Source organism: Vigna unguiculata, chromosome 5 (genome assembly GCF_004118075.2).
Source record: "Vigna unguiculata cultivar IT97K-499-35 chromosome 5, ASM411807v1, whole genome shotgun sequence".
Classification (NCBI taxonomy): Eukaryota; Viridiplantae; Streptophyta; class Magnoliopsida; order Fabales; family Fabaceae; genus Vigna; species Vigna unguiculata.
In genome coordinates, this window is record NC_040283.1 from 40,916,280 (window position 1) to 40,937,163 (window position 20,884).

A 20,884-nucleotide genomic window follows, 5' to 3' on the forward strand; every position below is an offset into this window, starting at 1 on the left:
GATTTAGAATCCAAAATGGGGACCAAAGACATAATTAAACCAAACAATTATAAATGTTAAATTAAGATTAAAACTAATAAAATGTGGAAATTAAAATTTAATTAAATTAAATTACGCATTTTCTTTTCTTTTCATTCGTCTTTCTTTCTTCTCTCATAATCTCACACATTCTCAAAATAAATAAGATCACAATATTAATAATTATGTTTTTTATCCATTTTACTAATTCTTCTACATCAATGTACTAACTTTTTTATGTATTTGATATGAAAGAAAAAAAAATTATTTTTTTACATTAAATTTTTGATAATATATATATTTTTTTAAATTATTTGATATCTTATTTTAAAAAAAATGAGATGTATATCAAAATTTCATATTTATCAAACATCAATAGCAAAAGTACTTACTTTAAAATTAAATATGAATACAGTCAACTTTTCAACAACCAGTTATTTTTCCTAGACCAATTTATTAATAATGTTTTCACAAATTAAAAATAATTTATATGTAAAATTAAAAATAAATGTTTATAATTTATTTGGACGATAAGAGAATTAAAATAAATTCACGCGAAGTTAAAATAATTACATGGGAAACATTTAACAAATTAAGTTATATATGATCTAATTTATTTCATAGTTGTATGAAATAACTGGTAAAAACATACTGTAAGAGGAATTAAAATTTATTGCATCTGTACACTGTCTTTAACTCAGAAATTGACCAGTCTAAAAAACGAGACCACATAAACAAGAAAGGAAGAAGCAATGGCAAGTGTTCTTCACATGTACTCCATAACTCTCACCTTCATTCAATGGCCGCTAAATTCGTAACTATTAAACTGTATCTAAATACCACCTTAACCATTCTCAGAAATCAACTCTCCTCGACCAACTACCACAGATACAACAACACTATGTTCACACAACATTAATATACGCTAAAAAAAAAAAAAAACTGAAAATCTGTGTTCAATTCTCATAATACTTGAAATTTCATCAGATCAATGATAATCACACTGCAAAATGGAGTTAATATACTCGGATAGAAAAACGGGTACAGATATGGATACAAAGATATGGTTAGATTGAATAAATATAGGATACAGAACACAACGTGTATATACATATTAAGTTTGAAATTGTTAACTAACACATTATTAACTAACACAAAAATAAATCTAATCTATTTATCTAATATTCAATATGTAAAAAATAATGATAATATAAAATTTGTTCCTTATTTTAATCATAAAAATTATGTTAAAAATAAAAAAATATTTTTGAAATTGGACATAATATATCTTAAGAGTAATCGTACGAAATGTAGGTAGATGTCCGATACTAATCTAACACTAAATACACCATTTATGAAAAGTGTCAGGCGATCATAGTTTCCAAGATGGAAAAGATATAAATCATTGCATATGTTCCCAGTGTCGTTTTGCCCAAGGAACAAACAATTAACTCACCGTCATTTTACTCACCAAACTCAGTACAACCTGTGACTATAAAACGCAGCCATAGCTTTCAACTTCAACACAATCTCAATTGAAATCTCATCACACAATGGCTTCCAAAGTTTCCTCTCTCTTTGCGTTTGTTCTCATCACCACCATCCTTCTTGCCACTACATGGCAAGCAGTTGCAAGACGCCACACTAAACTAAAGTACTCATACAAAGGGGACAAGAAACAACCTCAGTTTTTCTTCCCTTCTGATGGTTATAGTCCTGGCTTTGGGAGATTAGGGTTTCCTCCTTTCTTTGGGTTTACACCTCAAAATCCAAACATCGGTGGTGGTGGTGGTGAAGTAGAGCCAGCACCAGTTTCAGGTGGTGGATATGTTCCAGGTGGAGATGACACCTTTGTCCCAAACCCAGGTTTTGAGGTTCCAAACCCTAGAAATGGTGGTGGAGTTCCAGTTCCAGTTCCAGTGAATCCATGAGTGAGCTAGCTACCATGCTCTATGCATGATGGCACTAGTTAGGTGTAGTTTCCATGCATGTTATATTATGGTTTTGCAAAATTGAAGTACTAGCTAGTGTACTGTTTTTTGTGTTGGTGAATAAGTTTTGTGTCTAGCTACTATGTGTGATATGCAGAGTCTTTCTGCTACATCAAATGAATTAATCATATGAGTAATGCTGGTTGAATTGTTAGTCATAACTCGTTTATTTCAATTATCATAGATAGATAGATAAATAGATATATAGAATCACAATTATGAGAGGAAGGAAAAAGGGTAAAATAGTAAGATTGTTAGAGTGAATAAATCAAAGAATAAGAGAAAGAAAGCTTATAAGTAAGTTTCTTTAGATTTAAAGAAAAAAAAAATAGAAAGTGAATAGTGAAAAGTAACAAATTTGTATTAGATATAATTGATGTATAAAAATAATTAAAATTATCTTAAATATATTTGAGTTGTTAGATTTATTTGATGTTTCGTACGTATCTTAGGATTGTATTTGAGTTGTTTATATTGTTTGATACATTTTTTATTTAATGTTAAGTCAAATACTATTATGAAACGCGTTTGAAATGTTAAATAAATTTAATAAAATTTGATTAAAAAGACTAAATCTACGTATTTCAAAAGATGAAAGACTAAATTGGTCCAAAATTTCGAAATGAACTAATTCCAAAATTCACTGAAAATTAAAAGAACAAAAACATATTTAACCCTATTTTAACATTATCTAACATATTATTTACCTATGATTAGATACTAATTTACGAAGACGGATATATAAAATCTTAAAAAGCATAAAAGAAAAAAAAATATTTAGATAGAAAAGTGTAATTTTGAGGAATTTAAATACATTAAACTTAAATAATTTTATTTTTAAATATTTGGTTTATATAGAATATTTGAATTATTACAATATAAGAACACTAAATACAAAAATGATTTTTTTCAAATTCACTAATGAAAAACAATCACTGTATTGATAAATAATAAATGTTAACTGAAAAATGATATTTGTCTGCATTTATAGATAGAAATTTTAACATTGTAGATTAAAGAAAGTAGTTTATATCAACGGCAACTGTACATTGTGGATTAAAGAAAATAATTTATATCAACGACGACTCTGATTCAATAAAAATCCTAGCATCGTTTGAAAAAGTATTCCCAATTTTAATAAAATATCATCATTAACATTGAGTGTTTGATATTGACGAAAAAACAAATTATTTCAGAAAAATATTTCATCCAAAGTCGAGGCTACTGTGACTTCAATGAATTTACCTACCTTCTTTTCATGGAATTAAAACATGATAATAACATGGAAAATATTCTTCTCTTATGGATTTTTTATGCTTGGAAGTAATTTTTATTCCTATAACAAATGTGGAAAAATACATGATCTCATTCACAGAAATATGTTAAACATAGTTCAAAAATATACTAAATTAAGATATTACTGTTACTCAGTCAATGCAAGAATAAGGTCATAAACAGCATAATTATTATGGATTCATGTGAGATGAACATGAGACAAATTGAGTTGCATTTAGAAGAAGAAAAAACAGTAACACCTTAAAATCACCAGTTAAAAAAATCCTGATAATAATTCTGAGTTCCCTTCACAGTGTTTTTATTAGTTATACTAACTACACAAATTCCACGATATCATAATGTTTAATTAAAGACCAAAACTAGTTATTCTTTTTACAGGGATAAAAATCATACAATCTGCTCTTCTCAAAAATACTTTTCCCAGTTTTCTTTGCATATACCTAAACTACTTTTACCCATTTTCTAATCTTAGTTGTCATCATCTCAACATCAATATCTCCTTCAATACAAAGTATGCTGTATCGCATAATTTCTTGTATCATCACAAATTCATCTTAGCTTGTACATTTTATTTTGCCAGTTTCAACTTTTTCTCTTTTCCTTTTAAAGTCCAACATTCATTACATCAAAAAAGAATACAATAAAACTTCTCTTTGAACATGGTAGATACTTCACAAATTACACATACTCTCCATTGTTTTATATCCTATGTGTCACATTTTCATTAACTTCATCTCATTTAAATGTATTCCTAGCTAATCCCAAACCTCAAACAAAGAAATGAATTGTGTTAAGCTTTGCACAGCCAAGATAAAACTCTTCCATATACCTAACATCAATCTTTCTAACCACCTATATCATGTTAAATTCTTCCTAATGTTTGATCTCCCAATTCAGCAAATGAAACTCAGACCAAAGAAAAATCCTCGTCTGTTAAACGCTTGAAAATGGCAAGATTCCTCATTTTTCTCACCAGCAAAAATATGTTTTTAAAATATTTCGATTTATAATCGACATAACAAAGGATAAAAATGCCTCACATAAATGCAAAGTTGGTGTGTCATCAATTTGCAAGCGACCACCCCAAATCACTGATGAGTGTGTCGCATGCAAAATAGAAGTTTGGGGTCTTCACTCTGCTGCTCTACCCCATCCAACTCCACCAACCACAAACAGAAAGTAGATAATAAAAACACATAGTCACGTATTCTATATCCCCAGGTCCCCCTCTGAGAAAAGGTAATAAATAGTTGGTAAAGAAAAGGGAAATTACTCTGCCATCACTATCAGCTTTTAATCTCTGCAATGTACTTTGATATTCATCTTAGTGTTGTCATCCTTCTTACCAAAGTCAAGGAAAAAGGAAGTGAAAGTGGAAATCATACGTGAAAAGATAAATGTAATAAACAAGAAACAAATGACAGACAATAGCTAGGGAAAATGAACAATGTAAAATTTTGAGAGCAAAACTGGAGAAACATGTAAAATTCAAGTATTACAACATAGGATCTGAGAAAAAAAATTGTACTTGCTAGTTGACCCTGCCTTCAAGCTTGTACCTAGGTTTGTAATGGAATCATAACTATGTCACGCGAATATCCTGCCAAAAGAAGTGCAGGTGAAGATAGAGTGCAGTAGTAAAAGAGTGAGAAGTGTTAAATATGACATAGAGGAGAAATTAATACAAGTCGTCATTTATGTTCAAGATAACGCCATAAGGAATGACTCATGAAAACTCTTTCAGACTAAAGTCTAAAAAGTTATCAACATTCCTATTCTCTTTATTTTTATATATTTCTATCATATCATATCATATCAGTTATCGTAATTATTCTTTTTATCTCTATCACTTCTGATAAACTTGGAAGCTCAACAAATCATTTTTACAACACGAGTTTGTGTTGGAAGTACAAGTATGTTTATGCATACCTACATACAAACTCTTACACCAAAATTGAGTAAGAATGTTAGAAAAAATAACGAATTACATTCAAATCCCTTTTTTTTTTCTTAAGACTGAATTTGTAACACAAGAATCCCAGTTGGAAAATCAGTGTAAATGGTAAAATATCGTATGCAATCACAAGAAACTAAGAGAATGTCACTATAATTAGCTTTAAAAGAAATCGGCAAGAAAACTAAAATTATATATAGAAAGAAAACTTTAAGAGAAAATTTATGACTTTGCCCAAAATTCTCGCCTTTTACTTTTGATATCTAATAATAGGCAATAGTTTCATCTTTCCAAACAAAACAAGGACATTCAATACATGTACTTCTAAAACACTCTTCTCTGTCTCTTTAATACTTGTTTAAAAAAAAAAAAAAAGATAATTGGGTTGAAGAAGCATCTCATCAGCAAAGAGCGCATGGAAATAAAAATCAAATCTTTATGAGCATGATTGGAGAATAAACGAAGTGGGTGTGCATGAAAAGGTACGTACCTAGCTCGGAACGCACGGTGGATTGGGAATCAAATCAAATGCCGAGAATCTTGAAAAAGATGAAGCAGAGGAATCCAAGGAAGATCAAAATGAAAAGGTAATCAACAAAGATGAAGAATCTGGTTGAGCCGTGATTCCTCTTGGTCCTTGATTTGGCCACGGACTCGTTCAGTTCTTCGATCTTGGCCATTGCAGAACAGAGTATGGTGAATTCCGATTCTCACCTATGCGAGTCGCGGCTACTGCTGAAGGACCCAAAAGCTACGCCTAAGGGTGCCACCAATAATCCAAAATTACCCAACACGCCTCAATTGTCCTTTGTTTTCGGTTTCATTCTCTTTATGTTTTTGTCTGGATTATGAATAAAATTGAGATTGAGAAAATGGAAAGAAAAAGCAAAAAAAAGAAACACACACAATAAATAAAATGAAAATGATATATTTTTTATTTAAAAGATAAATAAAAAACAATTTTGTTCAAACTTACAAATCCTATATTTTTTCACATATTTTAGGATATTCTTGTAATAATATATACTAATTTTACCTTAAGAAGTAATTAATACTATGCTAACCGGTGTGAACAATAAAAGATATATACACAATATATTAAAGTTGCTTAGGTTATAATAAATATGTTTTACTTATTTTCATTTAGTTTTCTCATTTTAGTGTTAATATTATTTTTTAAAATTAAATTTTAATTTTCGTCAATCTTATTCAATTTTATCTTTCTTTTACTAATTTTTTAAATAATTAATATTAATGAACATTAACTTCGTGTCATTTTATGAATGTTTTATTTTATTTTTTATTTTATTTATTTATTTTTGGAATAAATATGCATGTCAACTCAGAAACATATCACATCTCATAGTTAATATTTTATATTTAATTAGTCTCATTTTTGTTATTTTTGTTCAATTTAGTCTTAATTTTGTTTAATATTAAACAATTTTGTCCCTCTCAAAATTTATATCAAATTTAATTTTTATATAAAATTTATAAGGATATTTTTATTAAATATTTTTGTTTAAAATCACAACTAGTTTAAAATTAAAACATAAATTGTAAGGATGACAATTAACACCATAGATATAAAATTATAAAATTTTAAAATTAGTCATTATCCTTAATACTTTATATTTTGGTTCTCATTTTAAATTAATTGTAATCCTAAACCAAACTATTTAATAAAAATGTGAATTTTAATAAAAATGTGAATTTTAATAAAAATGTCATTATAACATTTATATAAAAATAAATTGTGTCTCAATTTGAAGAGGGACAAAATTGTTCCGTTTAAAAATAAATTGGACTAAATTGAACATGAACAAAAATAACGAATATAGAACCAATTTAAATATAAAACATTGACTCTGACACGGGAGACGTTGCTAGATTGACAGGTGAACTTGTTTTTAAAATAAAAATTAAAAAATTAGAAAGAAACCATGAAGTGGCATGTAGATGTCATTATTCATTACTGTTAATTATTTAAATGGTATTAACAAAAAATAACAAAATTGAACAAAATTGACGAAAATTGACGTCTGAATAAAAAAAATAACATTAAAAATAAAATGACAAAACTAAACAAAAATAAAAATAAAATTAGTATTTTAACCCCTTGTTTAATTCTAAAATTTTGAAGAGCCAAATTTACAAATAAAATTTGGCTAAGTGCTAACTTTTAAAAGGAATGATCTAGATATGTATCGAATTCAATTAAAATATTTAATATGTAATAATTTCACATGATGTGACATTATTTTTTTAATTGGAAATCGATGTACCACATAATTTCTTCTAACTACTAGTCATGTCAAAACAACATTATCGAACGAACCAAGAAGTTTCTTATGCAGATAGCATTCTTCATGCATACTGGTATCCTCACCGTCCTGAAGTCCTATTGTAACCTCCTCCCCTATACCGAAAACATCAACTTTGTGAAATGTTATGTCGAGGTCATCAATGGCGAGGCCTATAACGAAGTCACCGTTCAGTATAGAGTCATTGTCGCCATGAAACCACGTGGTGCAAAGACTCTAACAGTCGTCGTGGCGCTCATCACCTAAGCAGAGTGAGCGTAATGATATTTCGTCTGTGACCACAACACAAACTTCTAAAATTAATCGTGATCTCTTTTCCATCGAGAAAGCAGTGTTTCCGAGCTCGAGAAGTGAATTTACGTCATCCTCGAACACATGATCATATGACCTTCTCATACTCTGATTCACCAATAACGAAGAGACTCTTTGATCTTATCGTTTGGTGAAATTATTACACGTAACATGATTTAATTATTACACACAACAAAGCCTCTTATATTAAAAGATACAAAGTAACATTTTATAAAGATTAAAATTATATATATATATATATATATATTAAAGTATAAATAAATAAAATGAGTTCAATCTTTTTTTTTATCTATTTAGAAAAAATTATTTGTATTTTCATTTTCTTAGGAAGTAGAAGTAGTATTTAGTTAGCTAAAACAAGTTACATCATCTTATAATATACTCACAATAATTTTTTATTTATATTTATGTCGAAAGACGCAATCATTATTAAGGGGAGACAGATGAACTACTTGTGAAACAGAAATTCTATATTAATATCTGTACGATAAATATGATTGTCACACTTATATTTCATGCTACTAGTAAAGAACACTTTTCTAATCTAAATCCTCCATTAGTCTTCTTTTAAATGATAAATATAGAATGCATTTAATAATCCCAAGATATTATATCCATTTTTTCTTATAAAATACAGGAGCAAATGAAATTCCAAAGAATTATGGATGTATGACACACTTTAAGAATTATTCCAACACAATACATGAGACGAATTTGTTTTATACAGAATTATGGATGTATGATACACTTCAAGGAAAGGAACATAGCTTGTGTTCTGAATGCATTATTATATATACAATCATCTATGCAATTATACTGATAACTGCAACCTAAAAAACTCTGATCATAGCTAGAAGCAAGCACCAGGAGCTGTGTAAGTGTATATCCTGTATGAGCAGCAGATCACAACCTCAGGTCCCTAAGGTCGCTCAATTGGACCTTCAACTGATACAATCTTTGAATATTTTGAAGTTCATTTTGTAATTGCCATGAAACCTAAATAGTCTCTTCCCCCACTTTTCAATTCATTTACTCCTGGTGGTACACAACAAAAAATACCAATAGAAACAGAGAAAAATGTTATTAGCTTAATATGTGAAGTAAAACATTGATGAATGATCTTTTTATTAGAACATTAGACTAAGACAAGGTATACAGTATATGGTTTGTTTTCTTATATCAATTTGAAAGAACGATTTACCATATCTTGCTCAGCAAAATAGAATCATACGCATGTAAAAATATGTCCCAGGGTCACGAGCCTTAACCCTGAAACAGACTGGTGAAAGAACACAGTCTTCTTACCTTAGAATTTTGGTTTGAAGTGGATGATGTTGCTTCTGATGCTGAGTCAGATATTCGGGCTTCTGATTTCTCATTTGAATAGCTATAAACAAAACAAGATTGTGTATGGATGAGAATCCTGTTGGCAATGTAATGACTTTATGTAACATGTTTTTAATGCCATTTCGCAGCGTGCATCCATGTATAAGATGTCACTATCAACCTTCGATGCTTAAATGAGAAAGTCACATGGTATGTGATACTCAAGCATTCAAAAGGACACTAAAATGCTGGTGATGACAAAAGTAGTCATGCGTTATAATTCAATACGATATGACAAAAAATCTTAGAAAACCTACGTTGAAAGGATTGTGACCCAGACGAGCTCTACACAGTCCACCCAAAGAAGCCTTTGTTCCACAGGAATCAGACCATAAGTAATCAGATGCGCAAAAGGCCAAAGTTTCCACCCTGCCTGGAAAGCATATTAGAGATGTTAGCTGTCCAAAGAGGAGAATTTTTTCTAATTAAAGAATCACACAGGGGTAAGAATACACATTTCATTCATTATACTCATATATTATTAACTAGGGGGTTTAGGACTGAGCAAATTTCACAGCCTTTTTATTCAGCACCAGTTTCAACATAGCTACAGTACTACTAAGCTCATGAAGAGCAGGTACGAGGCACAAGCAAAACACAATGCTGTGACACTTGAAACAATATGGCATAAGGCAGATTTCAGGATAAGCTACCTCGAACAGTTCAAATAATTCATAGTTTAAAAGCAAGGTACAAAGATACACAAGCTTTTAATGAGAACGGATGGAACCAAAATACCTGAAAATTTGAATTCTAGGTTCACTCAAATTGTTACTACTACCTACTATATGCCCAACACTAGCAGTTTAATGCTCTACCAACTTCAGCCTAAGAGTATGACATAGTCCAAGTAATAAGCTCAGTTTTGAGCTTGACAACATCTCCACAACTTCACAATGAGGCAGGTAATTACATTGAAAATTAAAATCTGAAAACGGCATAAAGAAACAAACCAAACAGCTACTCACAGTAAGCAGGGGGAAAAATGTTGACTTCAGTTCACCATATATGTTACTCAAAGATTCAAACCGCAATAAGCCCAAAACCACAAAGTAGATGCTGTTCCAAACTGCAGACCACACAGTTTGGTCGAAAGCAACTTTAGCAGGGACAACCCACCATTCTTGGAAAGGAAAAAGAGCCTGTGAAATCATGCAAGCAATGTCAGTCATTCATAGAATATCACCGAATAGTTCCAATTCAGGAAGTCCAAATAATCACCTCACAAAGTTGATAGTAATAATGAGAAAGAGATCCATGGAGAGTAAACCCAACAAGACCTGATCTGAATAACCGTGCCCGATCAAACTCAAAAAGAGGCTTTCCTTCATAGCACTGTATATTTTGGTTAGAAATAGCTGAAGCGTCAGAAATTGTATGCTCAAAATTAGCATTTCACATTTTGCCAGTCAAAAACAAACCTGAGCAATCCAGTCTCCAATTGAGTAGACAATCCCACTAATTGCCATTTTAGCTAAAACCGGATTTGCTTTCAGAGCTTGCTCATAGGCAATCCAATTGTGCTCAGGTATATACCTTAGAATCTCATAAAGGGTCCAACCCTGAATAATAAAACACAATTTAGATGTTAACTTCTTCTGTGTCACACAGAAAATACACTTCAGTTCTCTTTCCTAATCACTCTAGTACTAAACATGTTCCTCTTGTCTCTTTACCAAAGATCCTACATTGACTATAAATATAGGCAATACAGCTAAAACAATATAAATATAAATTAGTAGGAGGAAACCCTAATCTCCTGGACAAGCTTTTGGAGTTGAATTAGGCTCTACAACAAATTCTAATATAGTACTAAAGTTTATCGTAATGGTTGTTTGTTGATACTTGTTAAGCCTATCAGGCTACATGTTACTAGACATTTTTCAGAGCAGTGGAAGATGTCCAACAAAACAAACTTCAGATGCGAAATGTCCGGCCCTCATCATATTATTGGAATTGGGTTAAACCCAATTTTACATTCTATGAACTATTAATATTATTGATCAACTTGAGTAACCAACAAGAACACGACTGTATAACTTGGAACAATGTTTCAGCTACACAGATTCATTGCCATGTTATTGAATCAATAGGACAGGATCATCTTTCAGGTCAATGGGTATGTGAAAAACAACAATTGGGTAACAATAATGATAATAACAATAAAAAGTAAGCAAATTTAATATTGAAACTGACATGCCAGTAGTCATGGTCAATGGTGAGCAACTTGGTGACAGCAAAAGTGCCAACCCCCAAAACGATGAAGGCATTAACGGTACTACTGCTTGTGAGGCGAGGATCAATCTCTGCCTCTGTTATGGATTCAGAAGGTTGAATACCCTCAACTTCATGGGAACGGGCTCCTCTGTCTTCAGACACCGGAACTATTTCACGGTCCTCAGCTACAGAGGTGATGATACGACTTCGTTTTGGGGTTCGGGAAGAGAGGGGAACGAAATGGGGTTTCGACAAGGTTGGTGTGAGTATGGGAAAGACGGTGCAAAGAGAAGTAACAGTAGCCATGGAAATGGGTCCGAGGATTGTGTTTGTGTCGTGTGAATATGTTAAGTGTTTGGGGCATCACCTCTTTTCTGCTACAACAACCCACCATGTGAACGCAAGTATTCATCTCTCGAATGTGCCAACTTAACTCTTTCTTGTTGATAGGTTGAAAATATACTCTTAAATTAAATAATTAAGAAATATTTAGTACAATTTTTAATATTACAAAATTTTAATTATATGATAATTTATTATTGAATTACTTTAAAAAAATTATGAATTAAAAAGTTGTTACAAATCATTAGGGTGTTCAAAAATAATGCTGTGGCATGTCATAACTTTTTTAATAGATAAAATTTTAATATAGTTAGTTGAAGAAATTTATCAATTTCATAAACCAACTGAATAGTTCATATAAATTGATATAGAATGTGTTAATCATAGAAGTTCAAACAAAATTAGAAAAAATTAAAATTTTTATATTAAAATTATCTTTTTTATTAGATAAAAAAATAAATATGTGAACAATTGTTGACTAAAGAGATTATTCACCTTAAAATAATTAAGTTGATATTTTTTTAATAGGATAAATGTTACACGGTTTAAACATGAGGTTTTTTATTTAAAGAAAAGTAAAATTGCATTTAAAACGTGATTTTTCATTAGAATGGATGTTTATTTAAATTGGACTGTTTACTAATTTGAGTGGAGAATAAAAATATAAAGTGATTATTGTCATTGAATATCACAAGGGTTTGAAGACCAAACATGGCCTCAAAACAAATAATGCATAAAAATCAAAAGAAAACTAACATGATAGAAAGAAAAGAAAAAGTGAACACCTGGAGCATTCGTAGTATCTTGGTGTTGCTCTTCACCTCCTTAGGATCTAAAATATTTATAAACTCATGCAACTTCAAAAGTTTTCTTTTCCATATTTCTTAGATAAAGGACATAGAAAAGACATGCTAAAAAGTTATATTCCACTTTAAATCAAATAATTTAAAAAAGTGCACAGTAAACTAAATAGTAAATGTGAAGACTTTCTAATAACAAAGAGGTTGTGTAAATTAAAAAGTTTTCCGAGCCACCCAGAATCAATTTTGATACATATGAGATCATCATAATCATATCGATAAATTATTTTGTTGTTTTTTAAAATTAATTTGAAGATGATAGATTTAAATTGAGAGAAAAATCATTAATTCTAACTTTTCCATCAACAAAAATCGATTTGAGGAGTTTTGTTTTCTCTAATTTATTTTTTATCCCTCATTATTGATTGTGTAGATATTCTTCGAGATGAGATTTTCTTTGTTGCATCTGCCTTTGCTTTGAGATTTGTATTCCAATTGTAATTCTTTTTTTCTCGCACTTCTTTTCTTGATTTTGGTTTATTTAAACTTTATTAATTTAATTTGTTAAAGGTTCAAGCTAAAATTGATATTTATCATTATAAATAATATATAAATATAATTTAAAAATATATATATATAAATAAATATAAAAAATAAAAAAAAATTAGAAAATTTTGGAGGAGTCATGATTCTCCCCTCATCACTATGTTTCGTCCTTCTGTGGAGAGATGCATTATATGTATATTACATATTTATATGAAATCAATCTTGTATGTTTCTATTTTTTTGATTTAGTAGTCACTTAAAAAAATATTTCTTGCAATAATTTTGGAACTGGAAGTGGTAATATCTTTATTAAAATTATATACAAGAATGTCCATTTTAATAATTATACACACAAAATCAATTTTAAAATTTTTCAAACAATATTAAATATGAAAATCACGTTCATATTTTAGGTTATCCAAACAAAGAAATCACGTTCATATTTTAGGTTATCCAAACAAAGAAATCACGTTCATATTTTGTGTCATCCAAACAAAAATTATGTCACTTCTAAATCATTTTCATTTAAAATCAATTTTACAAATTTATACCAATTAAAATCAATTCGGCCGACACATATCAAACACTCACAATAAATATAGTTACGTAGATTAAGTTTAATGTAAAATTGTTTAATTATATTAAAAATTTAATTTATGTTAGAAATTTAATCATAGGGTAATTTTATTTTTTTAAGAACATGAGAGTTTGAATTTCAATATTTATAATTTTTCGATATTATTTAAATTGAATTCTTTGTATTAGTTGAAAATTTTGAATATATTGGAGTATGAAGTGTCTTATCCTTAAAATATCGTATCGTTAATATTTTTAAAAGTTCAGATTTTAAGTATTATGTTTTTTTAAATAAAACTAATAGGTACTAATAATAATTACCAATTGTGCAAAAACTCTTACATTGTTTGTCACTTAATTATATTTGGTACATAATTATTGCAAATATTTCTGAGTAATTTTTTGCCTTTATTTTAATTTTAAGTGAATGAAAAACTCAAACCCCACAATCTCTGAAGAAATCTACATAGAATTCTCATCTACCCCAAATACAGAATCAAATGTGTTGTCATGAATAATCTGTTTTACCTGTTGTGCAAACATCCTTACAACATTCGCCACTTAAATGCATTGTCTTTGATATATAGGTATTGCAAATATTTTCTGAGTCTTTTTGCCTTTTATTTCAGTTTGAAGTGTATGAAAAACTCAAACACCATAGCCTCCGAAGAATTCCACATAGAGTTCTCACCCATTCCAATTACATAATCAAATGTGCTACTATGAATAATATGTTTTACTTACTTGCAAAAACTGTTACAACGTTTGTCACTTAAATACATTATGTTTGGTACATAGTTATTACAAATATAATTTCATGCATGATATCATACCACTGAAATGTAGTGTCTAAAATAAAATTTGAACAATATCAATAATTAAAGGTCAATCAACATTTGTCCATAAAGTTTGTAAATATTTTTTCATCCAAAACCCACTAAAAATGTTAATAAGTGAATGTTCCATAACAAGCTCATAAATGCTACAAATAATATCTCAATCCCATTATATATTCATCAACACGAACCATACCACAACAACCAATTCGAAATAAAAAACAGGGAATTCCAATTAACCCTAAACACAAAAGCAAAAAAAAAAAAAATCAATCCAAAACAAAAATGGAAATGATGAAATTTTACTTGCAAATTTAAAACTATCCACCCCTAAAAGAAAGAAATCCACTCAATAAAGTAAAGTTCACCATCCTCCATGACTGCATCATCCACAAAATCACCCAATAAACCTTAACTCAGAAGGACGACCAAAGGGAACAATGAAAATTGAGAACTTTGTCACTTTCGTGCAAGAAAATGAAAAGAGAAGGAAAAGATAAAATATGCATATTCTGATTTGTGAACTGAAAGCTTTCAGATGATAGCCAAATGAAATAATGAGAAGAAAATGAATGTTGCACAACTTTTCATCTGCAAAATGAGATAAAAACAACGTTTAGATTTCACACAAATATGATACAAATGATTTTTGAAAAAGAAAAACAAAAGCCATATAAGAATTTGTCAAAATTTGTTAAAATAAACTTTGCAACAAATCATTTTCCATAATATATATATATATATATATATATGAATTTGGTGTACACATGTCTATTCCTAAATTTATCTTTTAATAAATAACCGTTTATTTTAAATTAAAACAATTATTTTATCATTTTTATTTTTTAAATAATTGTTCATTTTTTTAGTATTTTTTTAATTAATCACTTTTAACAAAGATAAATATCTATAATAAAAAAAAATATTTGTAATAAAAATTTATAATAAACTTTTTAAAATTATTTATAGTTATTTTAAAATTAAAAAAAAAGTAAACACACAACATATGCATGTGTAGCACACCTGTTTCTGAAGGGCTTCATTTTTCTGTTATTTTTTAATTTTACTTTTTAAATATTTTATTAAATTAAATAATTATTTTATTAATTTTATTATTTAAGTGATAATTTCTTTAAATTTTAATTATTTTTTAATATGACTTTTTTAAAAATATAATATTTTTAATTACAAAACTATTTATAAAATTAATAAACTATTTTGAATAAATTTATAAAAATTACTAGTATCTAAATTCATGATTATAATAATAATAATAATAGTTATAATAATTTTATTAACTTTTATTATCATAAAAAATTGAAAACGCTGTGGTGTATTTTCAGTTGCCTTAATAATATAAATATGTATAAATCTATACATTTGAAATTATCTTAGATGTATTTTCCTATACGTTTTTCTTTACTGATATAAATTATTTTATTAATTTTTTAAAATTATTATATTTTAATAATTATACATTAAAATAAGTTTAAACTTTAATTAGTTCTAGATATATGTACATGTCTGACTGTAGGTTTGCTTTAAATTTGAACCGAGAGGTGAAAATAGTACTTCGGATGTTGTGGATAGTAAACAAATTAAAAATTTTGCCTTCGGATTTGCTTGTTCAATAGTAGCTGGTTCTTTTATTAGATTTTAAGAAAATAAATGTGAGATTAGAAAATAGTCTTTTTAATTTATTTTAAATAGCTTTTTTTTTCATCCTTTCTTTTTCCACCTTCTCCCTCCACCTTCTCTTTCTTTTTAGAATTTAATCCATAATAGTTACGGGACATAGTAGAACTTAAGTATTAATGATTTTCTTGGGTAAGGCCTCATAATATTTTATTAGTTGATTTTAAAATAAATAAAAAAATAGTTTATAAATATGAGTTAGTTGTTATTCTTTTGAATTTTCAGTTTTTTAAAAATTTTATTTCTACTCTTTCTTTATAACGTTTGATAAAATTTGAACCGTAGAATTTTTTAAATCCCACATTTGGTTTTTATTTTTTTTATTTTTGTCAATTTAGTTATAATATTATTATTTTTTCAATTAAATATTAATTTTTGTTAATTTTATTCAATTTGAATATTTTTTGTTAAATTTGTTTAAATAATCAACGTACAGTTACCAAGTGTCACTTTGTGGTATTTTTTTATTTCTTTTATATTTTTGAAAAAAATTGTACACATATCAACTCAACAACATGTATTAGAGTTTGTGTTCTATATTTAATTTGGTCTATTTATTCAATACCTTTGTTGAATTTAGTATCATTTTTTAAATGGAACAATTTTGTCTCTTCTGAACTTGAGACCAAACTTAATTTTTATATAAATATTATAATGATATTTTTATTAAAATTCAAACTTTTACTAATACTTTTGATTTAGAGTTATAATTAGTGTAAAATTTTATATTAATGTTATTAGTTCTCATTTTTAACATTTTTGTTATATTTTTAAATTAATTGTAACCTTAAATCAAAATATTTAATAAAAATATTATAATATTTATATAAAAATTAAATTTTATCTGAAGTTAAAGAAAGATAAAGTTGTTAAGTTTTAATAATAATTGGAACTAAACAGAACCAAAATAACGAATATATGATCAAATTCTATAAAACATTAATTTTGACAAATGACATGCAACAGAATTGACAAGTGAACTTTTTTTCAGAAAAAAAATTACTAAATGACATTTGATTGTCTTTGTTCACTATTAATCATTTAAACAAAATTGACAAAAAATATAATATAATTAAAAAATAAGAAATAAATTAACAAAATTAAATGAAAATTGAAATGGAATGTATAATTTAATCCTTAAAAAATAAAAGATCATAAGGAGGTAGTTTAAATCTACTCACGCTCTGGCATAAATGTAATATAAAATAATTTAAATATCCTTGTTATATAAAGCTAAATTATTTTATTTTTTAATTGTAATATGTACCTTAAAATAATTGGTTTTAATATGTATTTCTTTCTACTGTTTTAGTCAATCAAGATGATTGATATCTTATTCGTATATCGTTTAATAAAAAAAATTATCGACGTAAATATTTTTCAAAAACAATTTATTTGGTAAAACATGTTAAAAAATTAAAGTTTGTATAATGGACAGATATTTTTATTGATGTATTAAAAGATCACATCTTTCAATAAAACGAGTATAAAGTTTCTGTGAAATATGATGAAAGTTTTATAATAAACATGATTTTAATATCGGACATTTTTTATGTAATTTTTATTTTTTTATAAGAAATAATTAATTGTTATTATACAGTGAGTGTGAACATGAGTATATATACTCATTACTTGATTGATATGAGTAAAAATGAAACAAAAATATTATATTTATGAAATATAATATGAATATTAGTATGAAAATTAATATTTTCTAAAGATGAATATGAATATTCCAACTCCCTATCGGTTCTCCCTTTTTCTCCTCATACAGTATTTTCTTTTTCTGCAGTGAACCTATTTATAGAAAAGTAATACTGTCAACAGTATTAGAGGAACAGACTTTTTACTGTTCATTTTTTAGAACTCATTATTTGGGAAGAACATGTGAAAAGGTGTAATTGGTGGGAATTTAATTTTTGACCAGCTGGATTCTAATCGATTTTTTTTTTTTTAATTTCTTTTCTTCATTGATTCTTGGAGAATATTAAAAAATCTTACTGAAATTTGGTCCAAATTTTGATTAATTTTTCCATGTTTAACGAAATTCTTCATAATCGTAAATTCAACTCTGTAAAAATCGAATTTCGAATGAAATTTTAGTCTTAAATTTCCATAGCTAAAAATTTGGCTCCAAAAATTTAATTCTTAATATAAATAATGAGATTATTTGAGTGATCATTGTCTGCTGGATTGCATTTTTGTATTTTTTTTTTAAGAAAAATATATATTGAAAAAAATGTAGAGATTGTCTGTGTTATGTTTCCAAAATATATACATTGATTTTGGTGATTTAAAACATTTTCTAAAAACTTTTTTAATATATCAAAAACAAAACAGTATATTTTAAAAATACAGTAAAAAACAAAGAAAAAAAATCAAACTCGAAAATTTGTCACACATATCAAACTAGAGAGTGAGAGAAAGAGATAAAAGGAGGGTAAGCGCTACAAATTTGTAGAAGGATCGAACTAACAGGTGAAACAGGTCAAGTGTTGTAAGACCTACTTTATTTTTGTCCTAATGCTTAAGGGTCTGTCCTAATTTATTAGGCTTAAGACTGATTCATAGGATGCTCAAAACTCCTAAACCAGCCATAATCCTCTCACTTTGCCCACTTTCAGAAACTGTTTCCATTCTTGCTCTCCTTGCTGCTACAGAGAGCTCGGTTAGGGTTTGAGTGAGCTCCCATATTTCGCCTCAGTTGAACAATTCCCTCCAAGTAAGTTGAGCTCTTTTGTGTTCCTTTCTATTTTCAAGTTTTGGTTCTACGCTAGTCTCTATCATAGCCTCATCTTCATTCGTCCTTATACTGTTTTTCAGCTTTGATAGTTGCTCCTGCTTTAGGTGTTAGTTTGCTAAGGATCTTATTCTCTTAATTTAGCATTTTTCAGGTAAGGAAAGTTAGGGTTTGCTTGTTTCTTTTGATTTTCTGCTTGCTTTGGTTCGGTTTCATGATTGTATGGCTTGGTTGCGGTTATAATTGATTGGGAATCTGTTAAAGCATTGTTTGGTTTCAAATGCCTAGTTGTTGCACGCGTGAACAATGGAGGAACCTAGTGTTTTCACCTAGGCGAGCGAGTCTTGCCCAAGCAAGAGTACCAAAAGTGCTCCCTAAGACTTGCACGAGCTGTCGCTCAGGCGACGAGCTCCATTTTTGAGCGAGAGTCCATCTTGCTTAGGCGAGGATGTCTCACCTAAGCGAGAAAACGTGAAAGTGCCATTGTTCCACTATTCAAGTCTGAGTGAGAGAACCCTCTCGCCTGAGCGAGGTCTTCTAGCCTGAGCGAGAACTGGGCAGGGACGTGCTCAGGGCTATTTTCTCCTCTGTCTTTGGTTGATGATCACGTGTATGATTGAATTACTCTGTTAAAGCATGAATTGGGTAAATATGCATGTATTAAATGTTTTATGGGTTGGAATTAATGAGTTCAGTATGATTTTGCTTATAGAACATGATTGGATGGTTGGTTGAATCTTGGCATGAGATTTGGTATGCATGATAATTCTATGTTTGGTTGGTGAGACATGACTATGGTATAGATTAGGACGTAATTTCATGAATCTCTTGGTGAGCTATCATGGTGGTGCCTCATGTAAAGGACGTAATTCCATGAATCTCTTGGTGAGATCTCATGGTGGTGCCTCACCTAAAGGACGTAATTCCACGAATCTCTTGGTGAGATCGTAATAGACGTAATTCCACGAATCTCTTTGTAAGGTTTCATGGTGGTGCCTCAACATATATAAGTAAGGATTCAAATAAGGATCGCATCCTGAAGCTCTAAAGAGTCAGTTAGTCTCACGTAGAGCGTACTGACTCAAGTGGTGAGAGTAGCAGGAGACCCTAGTCTTTGGCAGGATAATGACCTTAGACGTTTGAAGACTAACCTTGTGCGTGGTAGGGTGAAACTCATTGACAATAGCTTTGCAGAGCAGTAGAGGCCACCACAAGTGCAAACATCCAGTGAATCTGAATGATTATATGTATCAGGATAATTGAGTCTGAGAGTCTTGCATTGTCTGCTATCACATGTTTGGATTACTGATATGTATTCTTGACTTTAAATTGCATGCTTTGTTGCATGATAGATTTTTTTTACTCTGACTTACCCTTTCTGTTTGCTCGTGTGTTTTGTGTGTGGTTTTCTCCTTTTGTAATGATCATCAATTTATTGATGTGAGCAGATGTGGAAACCCTAGTGGTCACCAGGGTGATGGAAATTCTACAATATATACATGCTTGGGTTGAATCTCTTTCCTTCAAGTAACCTTTGTAGGCACTGTGGCCTATTCGATATCTTGCTCTAGAGGAGCACACTTTTGATCAATTGTCAAACTATTACTTTCTGTTTTGTTATTGGCATCGCGATGTGCCTTAATCTTCTTATTTCTAGTACATTCGGGATAACTGTAATAGTTTATACATGTATACATCTTGGTACTGTTCTTTTATATTATATTGTGTGATGTTTCATTTATAAATTTATTTTCTATTAAATGAGACGTTAGAAGTGTCGTACAAAAAACCTCCTTTAAATTTTACCTTGAAAAAAGTTATTTGACATTATTTTACAATTTATATAAAAGT

At 28.9% G+C, this 20,884-nt stretch overlaps 2 protein-coding genes and 1 long non-coding RNA gene across 3 annotated transcripts; 1 reads left to right on the forward strand and 2 right to left on the reverse strand.

The window, feature by feature from the left end:
* The first annotated feature begins 1,339 nt into the window (after positions 1-1,339).
* On the forward strand, positions 1,340-2,146 carry LOC114184461 (putative cell wall protein). Its single transcript, XM_028071772.1, has one exon. The coding sequence runs from the start codon at positions 1,572-1,574 to the stop codon at positions 1,947-1,949; it is 378 nt and encodes a 125-aa protein (XP_027927573.1). The 5' UTR covers positions 1,340-1,571; the 3' UTR covers positions 1,950-2,146.
* A 2,447-nt stretch (positions 2,147-4,593) lies between these two features.
* Positions 4,594-6,082, reverse strand: LOC114184000. Its single transcript, XR_003604530.1, has 2 exons — positions 5,750-6,082; positions 4,594-4,905 (listed from the first exon to the last, which is right to left on the reverse strand). It is a non-coding gene; the product is annotated as an uncharacterized LOC114184000 (long non-coding RNA).
* Positions 6,083-8,554: 2,472 nt separating this feature from the next.
* On the reverse strand, positions 8,555-11,904 carry LOC114183511 (protein SYM1-like). Its single transcript, XM_028070552.1, has 7 exons — positions 11,478-11,904; positions 10,703-10,843; positions 10,503-10,616; positions 10,250-10,423; positions 9,539-9,654; positions 9,201-9,282; positions 8,555-8,930 (listed from the first exon to the last, which is right to left on the reverse strand). The coding sequence occupies exons 1-7, from the start codon at positions 11,802-11,804 to the stop codon at positions 8,925-8,927; spliced, it is 960 nt and encodes a 319-aa protein (XP_027926353.1). The 5' UTR covers positions 11,805-11,904; the 3' UTR covers positions 8,555-8,924.
* Positions 11,905-20,884: the final 8,980 nt, after the last annotated feature.